Source organism: Astatotilapia calliptera, chromosome 14 (genome assembly GCF_964374335.1).
Source record: "Astatotilapia calliptera chromosome 14, fAstCal68.1, whole genome shotgun sequence".
Lineage (NCBI taxonomy): Eukaryota > Metazoa > Chordata > Actinopteri > Cichliformes > Cichlidae > Astatotilapia > Astatotilapia calliptera.
Genome location: NC_137435.1, coordinates 4,304,142 through 4,322,310, shown reverse-complemented (window position 1 = coordinate 4,322,310; position 18,169 = coordinate 4,304,142). Strand labels below are relative to the sequence as shown.

At 41.7% G+C, this 18,169-nt stretch overlaps 1 protein-coding gene across 5 annotated transcripts in view; it reads left to right on the top strand.

Annotated features, from left to right (window-relative positions):
• Positions 1 to 4,870, top strand: part of pak1 (p21 protein (Cdc42/Rac)-activated kinase 1) — a 63,985-nt gene extending 59,115 nt beyond the window's left edge. For all 5 annotated transcript variants that reach the window (XM_026191690.2, XM_026191684.2, XM_026191685.2 and 2 more), the window contains 2 exons: positions 885 to 1,022; positions 4,457 to 4,870. In XM_026191690.2, the coding sequence (XP_026047475.1) occupies positions 885 to 1,022; positions 4,457 to 4,543 (225 nt within the window). In that variant the 3' untranslated portion in view covers positions 4,544 to 4,870. The remainder of the gene's footprint in view (positions 1 to 884; positions 1,023 to 4,456) is intronic.
• Positions 4,871 to 18,169: the final 13,299 nt, after the last annotated feature.

Below are 18,169 nucleotides of genomic sequence, written 5' to 3'. Positions count from 1 at the left end.
CTCGAGAACGCTGAGATGATTTTAATTTAATAGTTGTTTTTTTTGGTAGACAAAACTTTAGATGCCCAGTTTGCCCAGCTGTAACCACCCCAGGCTCTCTCCAGTATCTTATCAGATCCTGGAGAAGAGAGAAGAAGACACACATCCTCAGATTTATGAGAGAAAAGACTTTTGGGATCACGACTCTCTGTTTTTCAGACAGATTGTATCAAAGTCTATGATTTATCTTTAAAAAGCCTCCTTACACATACAGGTGTTGGAAAATGAGGCAGATTTATCTTTCTGTGTATTCAGGTCAGCACAGTGCACGTGATCATACAGTACTCTGCAAAATGTTTAGGCGGGTGAGGAAAACTTGTGTAAACAAAGAATGCTTTCAAAAAAATCATTTATTTTCATCATTCAACAAAATGTTGACAGTCAGTTTTTGAAGGAACTCGGCTGGTAGGTTGTTCCAAACATCTTGGACAACTAACCACAGATCATCTGTGGACGCAGGCTTCCTCACATCCTTCTGTCTCTTCACGTAATCACAGACACACTCGATGATGTGCTGTGGGCTCTGTGGGGGCCGTACCATCACTTCCACTACTTCTTGTTCTTCTTTACCCTGAAGATAGTTCTTAATGACTTTGGCTGTGTGTTTGGGGTCGTTGTCCTGCTGCAGAATATATTTGTGGCCAATAAACAATCATTTATATTTTTGAGAGCATTCTTTGTTTACAGCATTTTTCCACACCTGCCTGAAACTTTTGCACAGTCCTGTATTTCTTCTGTATTTCTTAAGACACCACTGGATGGCACCAATCCTTCATTCTGTGACTCTGAGTTTGCCTCGTGGGGATGAAGACAGACATGTTGCTTGTGTGTGTTTCACGTGTTAGGCGCTGTATCTCATAGCAACCAACGGGACGCCGGAGCTGCAGAACCCGGAGAAGCTGTCGACGATATTCAGAGACTTCCTGAACCGATGTCTGGAAATGGACGTGGAGAAGAGAGGCTCGGCTAAAGAGCTGCTGCAGGTGCGTGTGTGTGTGTGTGTGTGTGTGTGTGTACATGTTTATACGTCTTTCTGAGGCCAGAAAATTGGCATGCTACCATACTTGTGAGAACCAACAGTCACTTGTGAGGACACACTCACCGGTCAGGGTTAGGATTAGGCATTCATTTTTGATGGTTAGAGTAAGCAGCTGGGAGAGCATTATGTCAATGAGATGTCCTCACTAAGATATGAAAACGAGTGTATTTGTTTATGTAAACATAACAAACAACAAAATCCTGGATGTTAAATGTCAAACATAAATCCAGATTCATTATCGCTCTGAATTTGTGTTGGAACGTTTTCTTTTTAGTTCCTCGCTGTTTCGATCGTTTGTGTTTATTGACAGAAAAAAGCTTTTAATGAAACTCTTTGGTTTCAGTTTCTCTGGGAGAAAAATGTACAGTTAGAGCTTAAATACAAATAAAAAAAAAATTGATAGTAAATGTAAAATGTAAGATTTAACATAATTTGCTATTAAATTAAAAAAAAAGTTCATAAATGATTTATTGAGTTGGTTTTGTGATGTTAAAGTGTGGATCTGTGCATCATTAATCTGACAGGCCGAGGAAGGAAACACTCTGATGTCTGGTTTGTGTCACTGTTCAGTGAACAGACAGCAGCGACGCTCACTCGATCTCGACATCCTTTAACCCCTAAACCTCCAAGATTGTTTCAAACATTTACCTGATAAAACATCCACAGATTTATCGAATAACAGCGACAAAGCTGAAAGGTCAACATAAGCCTTGTGTGGATCCTGGACTCTGCCAGGTTAGACTAACACAATATTTCATTATTAAAACTTCCTGAAAACAGAAAGAGCTGCACAAAGCTGACCGGATAGGTTAGAGAAGGAGTCGCAGAAAAGCACAAAGAAAGCTGGAAACGGGGGGATTCAGGGCCAGGCGGGCAGGAGCAGACAGGATCGATCCTTTGATTAACCATCCCAGCCCTCAGTGACTGAATACAGTTTGTTCCATGGAGATTAGACAGAGGACATATAACCTGTAACTTTAACACCAAACAGTCATAAACATTTAATATGCAACACCGTGAAGGGCGAAGCATTAAAACACACCGACTGAGGAATGAGAAACATTGGAAAACACAATAACTGTAACGATGAGACACGCGAGAAACTAGAACCAAAACTACCTGAAAGACAGAAAGAACACGTTAAACAGGAAATGAAACGACATCCATTAAACAGTGAGTCAGTCACACGGAGGACATCGAACTGCACTGCTGAGATTTGATGCAACAGAAATGACGCACAAAAACAAATCAGCTTTATTGGAAATTAGTAGCAACGAATGTGCCGTGATTGGCCACCTTTAAAACATCGTATCAGACCTCAGCAGAGGAGCTGCTCTGGTCTGAGTGAGACTACAGACAGTCAATAAAGGGTCAGGGACTTATATCACACTCTAAATGAGCCCTGAGGAGTTTTTACTGCGAGCATCATTCACACACCTACCTAAGCACTTTGACTAACATGCACACACACTCACTCCGGGGTTCAGTATCTCACCCAAGGACTCACACAGGAGGATCCAGACTCAAACCACCGACCTTCCCATTGGTCGACGAGCCACGGCCGCCACTTTAAACAGAGCAGCAGAAAATAGAAATATCTCAGTAAAGTACAGGTTCCACTATTTAAATTCATACTTATTTTACAGCAGCTCTAACGGAAAAGAACAAAGAAACAAAATCAGATAATCAGATAAGAAGAACGAGCAGCCTCCAGAGAATGAACAGAAATTTGACTCTTTAATCTATAAAGTAACATTTATTATTATTATTTTCCCAGTTTGTGTATGTAAAGTTAATAGAAAGTTGAGGGTTTTCTTTTGAATATCAGAGTAATATTCAGATCTGCAGTTTTGTATTTGACTGGCATTGCTTTCCTCCTTCAGGCGTCGCTTATCTCGAAGTTAGATATCTGACAGATTCATCTGTAATTTGGCATAAAACATCCATTTAGACTTGACGCTGAGCACTTCACCTCCTTCAGAGGAGGCCCGAGCCTCACAGACAGACAGTTTGAGTGGGTGTGGAGACGAGGTGGAGGTGTGAGTGAGGAGCAACGTGAGTTGTGTAACTGCGATGAGTCAGATCTCGCAGGTCTTTGTAGTGTTTCAGGAGGAGCTCTGTTGAAGATGTAATTCAATTTAATGGATCCTCTGAGTGTGTGTGTGCAGTTACAGGTCTCGTTGTCTGAAATAAAAGTTAAAAGGTTGTTTCAGGTGTGTGTGAGCGGGCATTCATATGTTTGTGGGGACCAGAAATTGGAAATTCACCAAATTTTTGGGGACTAAAAGCCTGGTCCTCACAAGTTTGAAGACATTTGAGTGAGAGAGAGACAATTAAATAAGAGGACTTCCACAGTTACTCAGGTTTGCTCATAATAAAAAGGTTCAGTTCAGTTTTATTTATATACCATCAAGTCACAACAACAGTTGCCTCGAGGTGCTTTAGACTGTAAAGTAAAGACAGATGATGACAGGGACGGTGCTGTATTTGCGTTAAAGGCATTAAACTGATTTAAAGGGACTCACTGTAGATGAAAATAGTTAGCATGCAAAAGAAAGAGCTGCTGTGACTTTATGTCCAAAGCACCCGTGTCTGTATTTATACTGGACTTCATGTGCCAGTAATCTACTAGTACTGGTCTATATGGTAAGTTTGCCATTTTTGATGGTGTCAAACTTTCCCATAATGTCTCAAGATGCTCAATAGCCAAACAGCCTGTATAATTTTAGTATTTCTATTTAACAGTTTAAGAAAATGCACCATGTTTAAAATGTACGTCAGTATTAATGAATTTCCTCTGCCTGGATCTGTGATGCAGTTTGACAGCAGTGACATCAGTGACAGTCGGCACTGTGAGGAGAATGACTTTCAAAGTGTCCTGCAGGTTTCTGATAGCAGTGAATGAAGTAAAGAACAACTAAAAACAGATTTCGAGCAGGTTACTCAACATATGTAATCCCTGTTTTAGGGTTAAGTACATATGTTAATACTTACAGAACAATCAAATGGAATAAAGGGATAAGGTTGAACCAAAGAATCTGTTTTCTCTCATTGATGCTAAATGAAAGACAAAAACTCCTGAGGGCTCCTCCAGGTATCTGATTGGTCTTTAGGCAGTGATTTTGCACCCGTTGATCTCAAACACCACCTGCTCCAGAGCAGTTACAGCTGCAGCATAACTCTGCGTGGTGATGTGATCCACCTGTCCTGCTGCACGCCCAGGGTCACACCTGAACTTGTCTCGCTAAGCCTGCAGATCCTGCTCAGCGCTGCAGGCCTGTGGTGAATGTTCTGTGCAGTGAACTGAAGTCTTTCTCTGTTTCTCTCTTCCCCTCCCTCTGTCCCCTCCTCCTCCCCGCCCCTCACTTCCTCCCTCAGCATCAGTTTCTGAAGATGGCGAAGCCGCTCTCCAGTCTGACTCCTCTCATTCTGGCGGCGAAGGAGGCGGCCAAGAACAACCGCTAGCTCTCCTTTGGCTCCTCCCTTCTGTCTCTGTGTGTCTGTCATCCCTCCTGTGAAGGCGGCGATGGCTGCTGGCTGGGTTTGTCCAACCGTTTGAACGCCTTCACTCTTTCTCTCCTTCCTTGTTTTTCTGTTTTTACCTCCTCCTTCACCCCGTCACCTTTGACCCCAAGCTTGACCTCCCTTATCCCCCACCCCCAACTCCACACTCACAGGGATGGCAAAAGGTAACATCTCCTTCTTCGACACTCCACTGGACTCAGATAGGAAGGTGGGGCCTAACTGTAATGAAGTGATGTCACTTCTGGCATCATCACCCTCTCAGCCGGCATGAACAACCACAGCATGGGAGCGAGAGCCCAAAGACTGTTTTTGTTTTTTTAATGATGTTTGTTTCTAACTGTAAACACCCCGGACCACAAACAGCCAACCAGCGCCCACTGAGTGTGTGTGTGTGTGTCTGTGTGTTTTAACTTCCTGTGATGCATCGGCGGATACGGCCGTACCCGTTTCATCATCTTCTAAAAGTGCATTTGTTGATTTTCATTTTATTGTTATTTTTTTTAGCGCGTGATTGTGAGTGTCACAGCGGGGGATGTTGGGTTATTACTTCTGTTGATTGTAGCGTTAAATTCTGTAGTTTCTGACACGGAGCAGACGATTTGTGGTACGTTGTCGTGTCTGCAGTGTGAGCTGTGACTTAGAGGAGATTATTAATTATCAGGAGGAAACACTGGTGGACCCTGAGCCGTCGATGGACCCGGTTTGGACACGTTTTTCTCTGGAAGCTTTCATTTTACGCTGAGAGGAAATCATTCACAGCTGTAGGGTTCAAAATCAGGAGCAGAGTGCAGAATATGAAGTACAATCAAAAACTTCAAGGAGAAAGAAATGTAGAAATCAAAAACCTTTTTCTCAATGTCATCTGGTGCACATCTGGACAGCTGTTAGCACTGCTGCTATCCCGTTATGTCCCCTTACAGCTGTGAGGCATTACAGGTGCTGGATCTCCTCCAGTACACCAACATCTGCAGTCCTGTTAGCCTCACATGAAGGTTTTATCATCTCAAGATGTGAACCCTGGCTTTAAATGTGCAATCATATCTATATGAATGACTGTAAAGGTCAGTCGACCTCTCAGTGTCTGAACCCAAACTTGAGGGTCCCACATGTAAGTGAGGCCTCAGTCACACAGGCCTAGAGACTGACTGGCGACCAACAGTCGCTAGGGAAACATTAGCATTGAGGAACCGACGAGTGCTTGCAGTGATCATTAGATAAAATTCATCACAAACAGCTACACGAGCTGCACTGAAAGCCTTCATGCGACGGCACTGGTCCATGATTCGTATGGAAGCTGCAGACTTACCAGCAAACACTCGCTGTCTCGCTAAAGCTGCATACTCGCTGGAAGCGAACCTACGAGTCTCCGGGTGTCTCAGTAACCCTCTAACATATTTACTACCAGGCCAAATGCCGATCGCAGGTATTCTTTGGTCTCAAGTTTATATTTGGGTCCCGCCATCTTCCCATTGGTTGAAGTCCTGAAATGTTATCCACCGCTTACGTCATGTCGCTGCAAATCGCTTCCAGTGTGCAGGTAGCATTAGGGGTAGTGAAGCTGTGAAGAACGATGGTTTTGCGTCACTCAGGGCCCTAGCAGACCTGCAGAAAATAAAACTCCTTTATGGTTTATAGAGCAATAAGACGGATTTAGAAGTCACATGAATCGACAGCAAAAAAGAGAAAAGGAAGCTCCTGCAACAGCTGCTCATAAGAATCCACATTTCTTATTGACACTGCTCAGGAAACAACGAGCTGCAGACGCTGGCTGAGATCAGGGGTGAGGATTGGTCGGTAGATGACCGTTTTGCACATGCTGATCTCTGAGCTCTGCGTAAGTTTCTGTGAGCTTCCTAACTGATCACTCAGAGTTAAACCTGAAGTTATCTTGTCAGCTCTAATCCTGCTTCGACCTCTGTGCTGTTGACATCCTGTACGAGAGGAAAATCAAACTCTGTGTTTATCCATCACCAAACATGAGAAGTGGCTCCATCTGCGGCTCTGGGGCTTCGGTCTGCGGGCTCGACGCTCAGGCTGAGGGAGAGAATGTGCATGTGAACAAACTTTTTTTATACGGTACGTTAAAGATAGAGAGAAACAAAATAATGAGTTGTGGCGATGCTGAAACGTGCAGTCACGAAGGACGCCTGTGTACGATACGGGAGATCATATCTTAATCCTATTTTTTAGAAGCGAGATGGTACGATGTCGTTTTCGTCCTGCCTGGACAACTGCGCGATACGAGGTGTATATTTTACAAGATGACAAAAAAATGACAGCAACAATCTGTTTTTGCCTTTGTTTACAAACTCACTGTTTTTATTTGATTGTTTTTAGCTGATCGACCATAGAAAATTAGTTGTTTTTGATTCAGATGTGAATATTTGAGTAAGTGTTTTGGAACAAAATTTTTTCTTGTTAGCAAAAAAAATTAAAAACAAAGGAGAAACTCCTGTTTCAGGTTCAGATCCTGCAAGAGCCAAAGCATCCATCAGCAGCCACGACTGTTTGCTCACACAATGAACACTTGCAATGTAAATACGCAGCAGACGTTTCCAAAACATTTATTCAAAACCGTCTCTATGATTTCATTGTTTTTATGTACTGTTAATGTACCTCTGGCCTTAAACTGTTTCAAAGATGCAGGACTGCTTTTCTATCAGAGTGACGGCAACGATCCACGGCAACATTTGAGGGATGCAGCTTGCTGTAATCTGCTGATTCTTCTCTTTGTTTTTCAGTTAATCCGTAAATTTCTCAAATATTGAAAAAAGTGAAAGCATGTTTTTCACGCTTACCCAGTTTGACATCTGTAGAAGTTTGCTATGTAACAAAAAAAGTCCAAAAGCAGCAGCGATTGATTTTCTCTAAAAAAGGTGACGATACAGTCGTCACGGAGGATATGTTTCCTAACCTGTACGCTCAGAAGTTGTGATTTTTGACTTCAATCTTTTTTTTATCTAAACTTTAGTGATCAGAGGACAAGAAAACATCCTTACTAACTAGCACATATCAAAAAATACTGACATTTCCTGTCTCCAAAATATGTAACGCTGAACCTGTGATGGGTTGAATCTCTCACACGGTTAATCGATTACCAAAATAGTTGCAGGTTATTTTCTGATAGTTGCAGCATTGGCAGATGTATTAACATAGCATTCAGGGGTTTTCCTGGCTTAAAGTGAGCCTTTGTGGGACGATTAAGCACGTAAACATGACTGATCTGTAAATCGTGACGGCAAAGAATCCCGTCTCCTGTTCTTTTTGGCCATGTGATAAACAAAAGTGTTTTTTAAGCTTGAAAACATGTAACCCTTTCACAAGGAATCACAGTCCTAGTGGAAGACCAACCCTTTAACGTGGATGATAAACTCATGTTAATGATCTTTTTAAGGGCACAGATTTGGACAGTGGCTGCTGAAGTGTCATTAAGCAAGGCACCGAAGTAAACATCCAAAGCCTGTGTGAAGTGTGTTAACCACCACCGTGTATCTTTGTGTCCTGGTCTGAACCCCACCGCTGAGCTGAGCTGTTCTGTGGTTACTCTGAAGCAAAAGTGTGTTTTAAAGTGGACCTATATATATATATGCTCACTTCAACTGCTGCAGCTTGATTCACAGTTCAGAATAATCCTTTTTTTTATGTCATACTGGGCCTCGGTGCAGCCCCTCACCCCTCGCTTTAAAGGTTCGTTTTGTAAAACTTTGTGACTGGCAAGTTGAAAACCTGTCAAAATGAACAAACTGTCAATAACATTTAGGGTGTGATGTCAAGGACAGGTGTGTGTTGTGCTGCAGTGATATCAATTTAAGGTTAAATAGGGCCGTGCTGCAGGCTTATGCAATACCACTTTGAACCACAAGATGGTGCAGCATGAAACATTTAAATCTAATTCAAGCTGCTTTTAGCTCAGCATTTGTTCAAAATTCATGTTATTGTCATATTTATGTGTACCAACTAAAAGAGAATATAGGTGTAGAAACATTAGATTAGTAAGTCAGCTGTTGGGGATTCACACCCATACTAAAACGAGTTTGGAAAATGCTGCCACCTTGTGGTGAAAGTTTTTGTTAATTTTTTTTAGGCTTTTTACAAAAGTACCTTTAAAGGTCACCCTCCCTTTGAGCTAACTTTCCTCTGCCTCTCACAGAAGGAAAAAACGTCTTTTGTGTCTGAGACAACCATATTAGGAACATCCACTCTCTATGATGTCATCCAGAGCCAAGAGTAAAAAAAGAAATACTGTCTGAAACTGAGCGTTTAAAACAGTCCTGAGCTTTAAACTGAAATAAAACAGTACAGGAAATAACAGAATGAAAATCAATAAATAAAAGGAACAAAAGCTTATTTTGAAGCTGCTACCTAAATGAATCGGAGGAGAGATTTAGTTAGAGCTAAAAACTGTGTGTACAGAGTAAGTAAAATGAGGATATGCATAATAGGTCCACTTTAACTCCAGTAAAACAGAAAATGTTAAACGTCTCTACCTGTGCTGTCTGCGGGTGTACAAACACAGAATATGTGCTTGAAGTGATCCTTTAAATCTCAGTAAAATGTTTCATTACCTTTTTTAATGTTTTTCTGGTTGGTGGTCCTCATCTGTGACGTCATTACTTTGACGTACTTTGGTAAAATTCTTCATTTTACTGTAGGAGGTGACTCTGTCCTCGCAGCAGTTCAGAGGGGCGGGTTCAGACTTGGTACAGTCCAAATGAAGGTCAAATGAAGTCTTTGCTCCCCGCTGTATCAGAGCCATAATTTATCTGTTTCTCAGTCATTTTGGATTTTTTTGAAACAACTCTAAAAAAAAAAATAAAAACTACAAAAACTGAAAACCTGATCTGTTTTTTTTTAAGATGCTGCATGTACTGACCTATTGTTTACACAATGTTGAGGCACAACCAGAGACTGTAGGGGGCGCTAGAACAGAAACGTATATTTTGTATTTGTAGAGCTGTATTTATTGGCAGAACAATAATAACAGCTCTATTTTTAAGTATTTAAAGGTTTCAATTGTAGCATTGTAAGGTGAGACTCCACACCACTGCATTTTGATCTCAGCTATAATGTGAGGTCACAAGGTCACTGACAGACTGCTGATTATCAGGAAAACAGATTCCATGCTAAAACAAAACTCAGCCCTCGTCGGAGATGTGATGCTGGTGACCTGGTGGATGTAGAGAGGTTAAACCAGTATTTCCCAACCACCGTGCCGTGGTACATAGGTGTGTCATGAGAAATGGTCAGGTGTTCCTTGGGAGATTATCTGGTTCCACCTGATTGGTACTCTGAGCGATTGGCAGAGTAACGGGCAGAACAATTATATCCTTTTACAACTACCTGCTCTAATTAAAGGGGTTGCCAACTGCCAGTAAAACAGAAGAAGACGAAGAAGAAATTACATTAATTAATGGTTAATTAATAGTCATGGTGTGAGACAACGCATTGCATAATAGCAATAGATAAATATTTGAAAAGAAAGTAGTCAATCCGACCTGGGGCCTGGAGAAAGTTCCGACCCAGATGAAGGCCCTGGCATGAGTAGTGGTCTGTCACGACTGGGGCAAAAGAGGACTCAAAGGCAGCACTTACTAAGATGTGGTTTATTGTAAATGCAGAACACAAAGTGGGGATAGAAAAACAGAACTAAGGATAAACTAAAGTGGGAAAACTAAACTATAGAACGACAGGGAGAGCACACAGTAGATTCACAAAGAGTTTCCAGGAGATCACAGAGGATGAATACAGACGACACGACGAGGAACAGTGGCAGACACACACTAATATACACAGTGGGACACTGGGAAATCACACACAGGTGGGAGACACAGCTGGACCTGATTAACCTGATGAGACAGGGGAACACTAACACCAGGGACCAACAGAGGGAGCAGAAACCCAGCATCCAAAACCCCAAAACACAAACCATCCCAAAACAGCCCACAAATAATAATAACAACAACAACAATAAATACACCAAACACAAAATCACTGAGTCACGGACTCAGGACCATGACATGGTCAGAAGAAAGCAAATAAGGTATACAGGGGACAAACTGAGCCATTTCTGCTATACCTGGTGTACAGGGAAAACTTATCAATATGATTTTTGTGACATTTTTGTTGGTGTGCCGTGTGATTTTTCTAATGTGAAATATGTGCCGTGGCTCCAAAAGGTTGGGAAACACAGGGTTAAACTATACTTCTGATATCCAGTGAGTCTGTCCTAAATGTTTCACTGGCAGATTGGTGGTGCTTTAACTGGAAAAACTGGCTTTACTGTAAGGAAAAACCACAGCACGAGTGTTTGATTTCACATCACCAGTGCTGTATAGAAAACTCAAATGTGGGAATTATTTGTAAAAGGTAATTTTAACATTTAATGCTGACCTCGTATTATGTCCTGTAGATGATGATGTTCACAGATACATTCTGAAACTGGTCCACAATTTTTAAATCCAGTTTTATGCAGATTGGTGAAGCTGTACTCATCTAGAGAGCGCAGGCGGGGTGGAGTGGGTGGAGATGAGCATCAGGGGTGTTTTGGGATAAAGGACAGGAGCAAGCGTGAAAGAGAAGGCTTGCATGATAGTAGTGAGACCTGCTGTGGTTCAGGTGGTGGCACTGTCAAAAACAGAGGAAGTGAAGCTGGAGGAGGTGGGACAAGATTAGAAATGAGTCCATCAGAGGGACAGCTCAGCAGTTTGGAGACCAAGTTAGAGGCGAGGCTGAGAGAGTTTGAACATGTGCAGAGGAGGGATAGAGCATATACTGGGCAAAGGATGTTGAATATGGAGCTGCCAGGCAGGAGGAGAAGATTTAGTGATGTAGGGACAGAGTAATAACCTCTGCCTGCCTATACTTCTGAAAAACTGCCTCTCTAAGATGCTCTTGGGTTTTGGAGATCAGCAAATCCTTCCTTTTATTTTCATTTTCTATAGTTTCTGTCTGTCCGCCCCGAGAGTCGACATTTTTCATCTCTGACTAAACTTTAATTAAATCTATTTTAATTGCATCAACTTTTCTTTATTATTAAAACAATTTAGTGGCAGTTATAACTGGTGCACTGCAGGCAGGAGCTGCTGATCGCTCTGCACACTTTCATGAGTGCCAGTTTGCACCACCTTGCTGAAGCCATATCATGTAACATCATAATTCCTGTTTACAAGAAAAACTATTTGGAAAACCTCCAAAAACACAACGCCACCATGCAGCAGCGCACAGTGTGAGGCTTGAGTCTCACTGTTAAATAATAAGGATTTTTTATTTATAACATTATTTCCTAATACCTCCAATACCTCTAAAGCCGCTCCGTGTCTCAATTATGCAAAATGCGGTTCTTTGGCGGAGCCTGGAGCAGAAATGAGCTTAAATCTGTCTCGCTGTGACGGCCGCCTGCAGCTTTCCTCCCCTGCTGTTCCCGATTGTGAAATTAGATCCCACCTATTTTTCTTTCTCCTTTAATTAAAAGTGGTAATTAGTGTTTGCCAGCTTCCCAAGCCCCCCTTTCATCTTCATGTTAATAGAGGAGAGTTTTCAGTGCAAAACAGCCCGTGTAGCTGCGTGAGAATCAGTTTGAAGCTCCCAGTGGCCCCACTTTGGATTCAGTCCTGGCTGTTGCATAATTGTAAACTTTCATTAATGTTTCAGCTGAGTGAACTCGGGCCTGCTGGCTGTGCTCAGATGTAAAGACTGGCAAACATGCAGAAAACCAACAAACAGCATCTGAACAGACACGCTCCGTGAGCTGACACGTGCAGGCCGATCTGTTGTTGGTCTTAAAACGATCACAAAAGAGAATTAGATTTGTTTGGGATCATGAAGTGTCACGTGTTTTTCATGTTAGCATGATTTTGTAAGTAATATATTTTAATAAGACAGTTCACAGGACTCTGCATTCATATTTAAAGTGAAGAACACCCCATGATTCATCTGTTTCTGTGCGACTTTATCAGTCTCTCGTGTGATTGTGGCCCGCTCTTCTTGACAGCGTTGCTTCAGTTCATTGACATTTGCAGGCATTTGTTTATGCACAGCTGATTTCAGCTCCCACCTCAGCATTTCAATCAGGCTGAGATCTGGACTTTGACTGGACAACCTTGCTGCTGTCTTGGAGCGCTGTCATGTTACGTGGCCCAGTGCTGGCTAAGCTTCAGGTGTTGGACAGATGGCCTCACGTTTGCTTCTGGAATACTTTGATATACAGAGGAGTTCAGGGTCAACTCAACGACCAGAAGCTTTCCAGGTCGTGTAGCTTCAAAACACGTCTAAATCCTCACGCCTCCACCGCCGTGCTGACAGCTGGTATGAGGTGTTTGTGTTTGGTTTTCTCCAAACGTGGTGCTGTGCATCATGGCCAAACATCTCCACTTTGGTCTCATTGCTTCAGAAGGCTTGTGATTTGTTCAGATGCAGCTTTGCAAACCTGATTCATGTTGCTGTTTTTCTTTTTAAGGGTGAAGAGGCTTTCTCCTGTCAGCCTTTATAAAACAAGCTACACATGTTCAGTCTTTTTCTAATTGAACTGTCATTAACTTTAACATTTAACATGCCGACTGAGGCCTGTAGAGTCTGGGATGGAGCTCTTGGGTTTTTGCAGATTCTCTGAGCATTGCACGGTCTAACCCTAGGGTGAATGGGAAGCTTGTAGCCCCGCGTAAACACACCTGAATCCTCCAGACCAACAAACTGCTCACACTTCCTGATGATCTGTTAATCAAGTGCACTGGATTTGCAGCATTTGGCTGGTATTTAGTGAGGCTGTACTTTTTTACAGCACTGCATAAAGTCCTGTAAAAACTCGCTTTTTCACATCATGTGGGTCCTCAGGGATTGAGTGAGATGGAGGCAGATGATCCACTTTGGTGAGTCATACAGGGAGAAACCTAAACAAGTTCTTTTTCAATGCTTAAACCTACCCAAGCTATTTTTTGCCTATCCCTAAGCAAGTTTTAAAAAAATAAAGGTAAGAGTGATTTTTAAACCCTAAACCTAAAGCACTGAATACATAATAAATACATAATAAAATAGCCAATATACGTTTAATGGTATGTAATTTTTGTAATATGTAACCAGCTCTAAATACCTTTTTCCCTACAGTAAAAAACACTTCTCTTTCACACTCCAGTCATATATCCTCCTGTGCTGGTGCAGCGTGGAGAGTAATGAGGCTCAGTTCTGCTGAGGTGGTGGAAAAAGGACGACTGACAGAGTGTGACGCATCGACGACAAGGACACAGAGGAGGAGACGGAAAAACTGAAATGACAACAAGACGGAGAAGAGAAAGGAGTGTGAAAGTGAAACAAAATGATATCGGATTGGAGCAACACAGGAGAATTTAGAAAAGGCTGTAAGTGATGAATGATGCGTTTTAAAAAGTTGTTAAGTGACATGTGCAGGATAACAAAGGAAAAACTGAAAAATATAAATGTAACTTTAGTGAATTATCAAATGAAAACACCTAAAAGCATTGCAGGAGAAACTAGACAAGACCATAAAACCTAAACTCAACAAACAAAAAGACACAAAGTGTTTGGAAAACAAGTGGAACAATTTGAGCAGAACAAAAGTTAAAAAGGTCGTACACAAGTGAAAGAATCTTAAAAACACCGACTTAAACGATGGATGTCATCCAACATTTTATTTTTGAGAGCCATAAGTGACCAAATTTGGACAAGAGGGTTATCAATTAATAATCTAAGATAGTAATTAGGCAATTGTCACGTAACAAGTTATTAAAGAATCAATCAGCAGTCCAACTGCTTTAAATACTCAGTACTGTCACTTTCAACGTTTCATTATCATTACTTCAGCTTCAGTTCACATGAGATTTTCATTACAGTTTTTTACAGACGCTAGGACACATTTCTCAATACTTAGGTCACTTTTGCAAAACTCTTCACACAATCCTCCTAACTGACCGTCAGCTTGGCAAAGCAGTTCATTTCACATTCAAAATGCACTACAACTACCAAAACACTTCATTCAGGTCTCAAATAAACTCATTCTTCCAGAACACTAGCAAAGGTTGACAGCCGACAAACACACTTTGTCACCCACAAAACAATGACCTAAAAACACTAACAACATGTAGCATTACACAGTGTTTTCTTGTGTGAAACAAGGACACATCTCTGTTTATAATTTCAATATATGTTACTGGAATGAATCAGACATCATGCAGAATTCGTTAATATTTGTTTATGTATTTTTATTTTTTTGCACTAAGTAATCCCAAAATACAAGAATTTGTATACACACCATCCACTGATACACATACAATAGTAATGCTAATCTACTCGGTCTCCTCCATTTGGCCACAGGTTCTCATCCACATCACATCTTATGTCATCTAGGGCAATACACCTAGGAAAGCATCTTCTGGCTGCCAGAATTGAAGGAGTTGAAAAATTGAAGGAGTAACACCTGTGTAGATGTTCATCTACAATGAGAATCAGCTGTGGCTGGTTAAACTGCATTTTTAGATTTAGAATATGTTTCAATAAAATATTGCTGTTGGATTTTGCTGTCTTTTCAAGTTTTGCATTGTGTTATTGTTTTGGCCATAAGTTTAACAGTTTTGAAAACAGTATGTAAGCACATGCAAAATGTCCTGTATGTACAAAGGTTATTGGCAGTTGTTGTGTCTGAGTGAGAAGATAATTCATGAAATTTGAGAGATGTAGTCATTGAATGCATTTTGTGCCAAAACAATGATAACTGGTCCTCAGTTTAGCCCACATAGACTTCTGTTGTGCTCACTGTGTGAGGAGTTTTGCAAACGTGACCTAAGTATTGAGAAATGTGTCCTAGCGTCTGTAAAAAACTGTAAAATCAAAACAGACATCTACCAGTAATTTCAGTGAGTAGACTTTAATTTTATCATGTCCAATTTGGCACACTTTGGAAATAGATTCAACAGGTAGTGCCTTACCTTTGTATAAGCCGGCTTATGCCCACTCACGTCAGACCACTGGCTTGTGCCTGTCCGTTCGACAACCTCGGACCGTCCAAACCTCCAACTTCCACCCCAATACCACAGGACGAGCCCCCAAACTCATAAAAACTAAAGCTAATAGAAGCTAATAAAATGTTTAAATAAACTTTTTAAAGCTGTGAAGTTTTGTGATGATGTCATTATTGATACTGTGACGGCCCAGGTGCAAGAAACCAGGAAAAACTGTTGCCAGAAAATCGGAATAGTACTGTTGTTCAACTAATGGCTCCAAAGCTGGAGGTCAAGATACTGCAGATCTCTGCCTTTGCTTACCACCCAGCCTACACAGCAAATTACCCCAATGCTTCTCTGTAGAGTCACAGAGCAGCAGATCAACACAGCTCCAGGATCACAGGGATTGTCAAGGTAAGGAACTGGAAAATGTTACTGGAATAGCCCCCTTGGCCTGCTATCACTATATGTGGAAGAAAATTGATGGATGAGTAGATGGATATTGTCCAGAAATTATGTAGCGCTCTGTACTGTTGCCCTATGATTTAACACTGAAGAAAGAAACATCGTCTTACAGTCGAATAATTAAACTCCACATGGCGTTTTCTGTCACTGTGTGAAACACAAACTGGATCCTGGCTTCACAGAGGAAAGTGACAGACAGCAGAGGTTAACCACAACACTAGGTGGTGATTGATTACTGTGTTCTCCACACTCTGTGTGTGTGCATGTATATGTTTACATGTCTTTGTGAGGACAAAAAAACATTTGGCATGCTACTATACTTGTGGGGACCAACAGTCACTTATGGGGACAAAGTTCCCGTCCCCGCAAGTTTGAAGGTATCCTTGAGACTCAAAATGTGGTTTTGTCAGGGTTACAGTTAGGTTGTGGTCAGGTTCAGGCTGAGGGTTAGGATTAGGCATTCATTTTTGATGGTAGGGGTTGGGGTAAGTTGCTAGGGAGAGCAATGAGATGTCCTCACTAAGATATGAAAACGTGTGTGTGTGCATGACGTAAAGAAGCACCGAGGCGTTCAGAAAGATGCCTGACTGAGCGAGTGTGCATGTGATGATGGGTTTAATCTGTGTGTGTGTGTGTGTGTGTGTGTGTGTGTGTGTGTGTGCGTGTGTGTGTGTGCGTGCGTGTGTGCGTGCGTGTGTGCTCACTGAGTTCCTCGGTATTGCAGTGGAGACCTCCCTCCCTCCCTTTTCTTTGTTACATAACAGCCTCCACTGCAGAGGAAGATCACTGCAGAGGAGTGCTGGTTCTCACACACACACACACACACACACACTCACGCATGCTTCCATCCCTCCAGAGGATTTTCTGTTTTGCACGCAGTTTCTGAAGACTTACTTGAGTTCAACTCATTATGTTATTCTGACGTCTCCTGAACCCGTCACCCGATGCGTCTCAAAGTTGCTGTTTCTGAGGACAGCTGTACGTGTGTGTGTGTGTGTGTGTGTGTGTGTGTGTGTGTGTGTGACTTATCCTGTGGTTTGGAGCTTTCTTGAAAATCTCCCATTCAAACTCACTGAGTGTGAATTTGTAAAGACAAAAAAGTATGCAAACTTGTGCGTATGTCAGACCTTACCTGTGTCACCGTCGTTCTTCTACATCTACATAAATGTTCTGAGGTCACTCAGTTTAAAATATGCAGTTTTGTAACTGTACAATCATCTTTATGTGTGAATTAGTTTCTGATCTTCTCCATCTTCTTTGTTTTCCTGGATGATTCCTTCTCATGGCAAAATAATTCGAACTGAAGCTTAAATAATCTCACAGCCTGTTACATGATTTAATTTGGTCCTTTTTTTGTCCTTTTCTGAGGACAGCAGAGCGCAGAGTGCTGTTGGGCCAGAATATATACGTCTCTGTTTAATGCTCCACATGTGGCCTGCAGGGATCCTAATGGGCTTCTCAAGCACTCTGCATGATACTGAGGGAGGAAAAGGAAACTTACCAGAAAAGAAGACATGGAGTGTGCAGGGAATAATAAACACTGAGATAAAAAGAGATTTTATTTTTCATTTTCACCTGAGGATTAAAGAAGACAGAGCAGTGAGGAGGTGTGAGAGCTGAATAGTTTTCAGCCCACCTCGTCTTTCTTCTTCTGTGTGCACAGTGAAGTTTAGTTTTATCTGAATGGCAGGTCGAGAGGGAGTGGATTATGATTTGAATCGCACTGTAATCCACTATGAACAGGAGCATCAGCTGAATGTCTAACGTGAGTCTGGCAGCATCTGCAGGTGGAGTCCATTGTTTTATAAAATGATCTCAAAGGAATCTTTTGTTGTTTTAAAAACAAAATTTCTCTAGCAATGCTACAGAAACCCATTTATAACACCTTAAAAATACTTTTAATGTATGCCCTACCAAAATTTGGCTTGAGCATCAGTAGAAACCAAGCACATATACACTATATCACCAAAAATGTTCACTCACGTGTCCACATCATTGAATTCAGGTGTTCGGGTCACTTCCGTGGCCACAGGTGTATCAAATCAAGCACCTAGTCATGCAGGAGCTCAGTGAATTCCAGCATGGTACCGTGACAGGAAGTCACCTGTGCATCAGGTCCGTTAGTGAAATTTCCTCGCTACAAACATTGCAC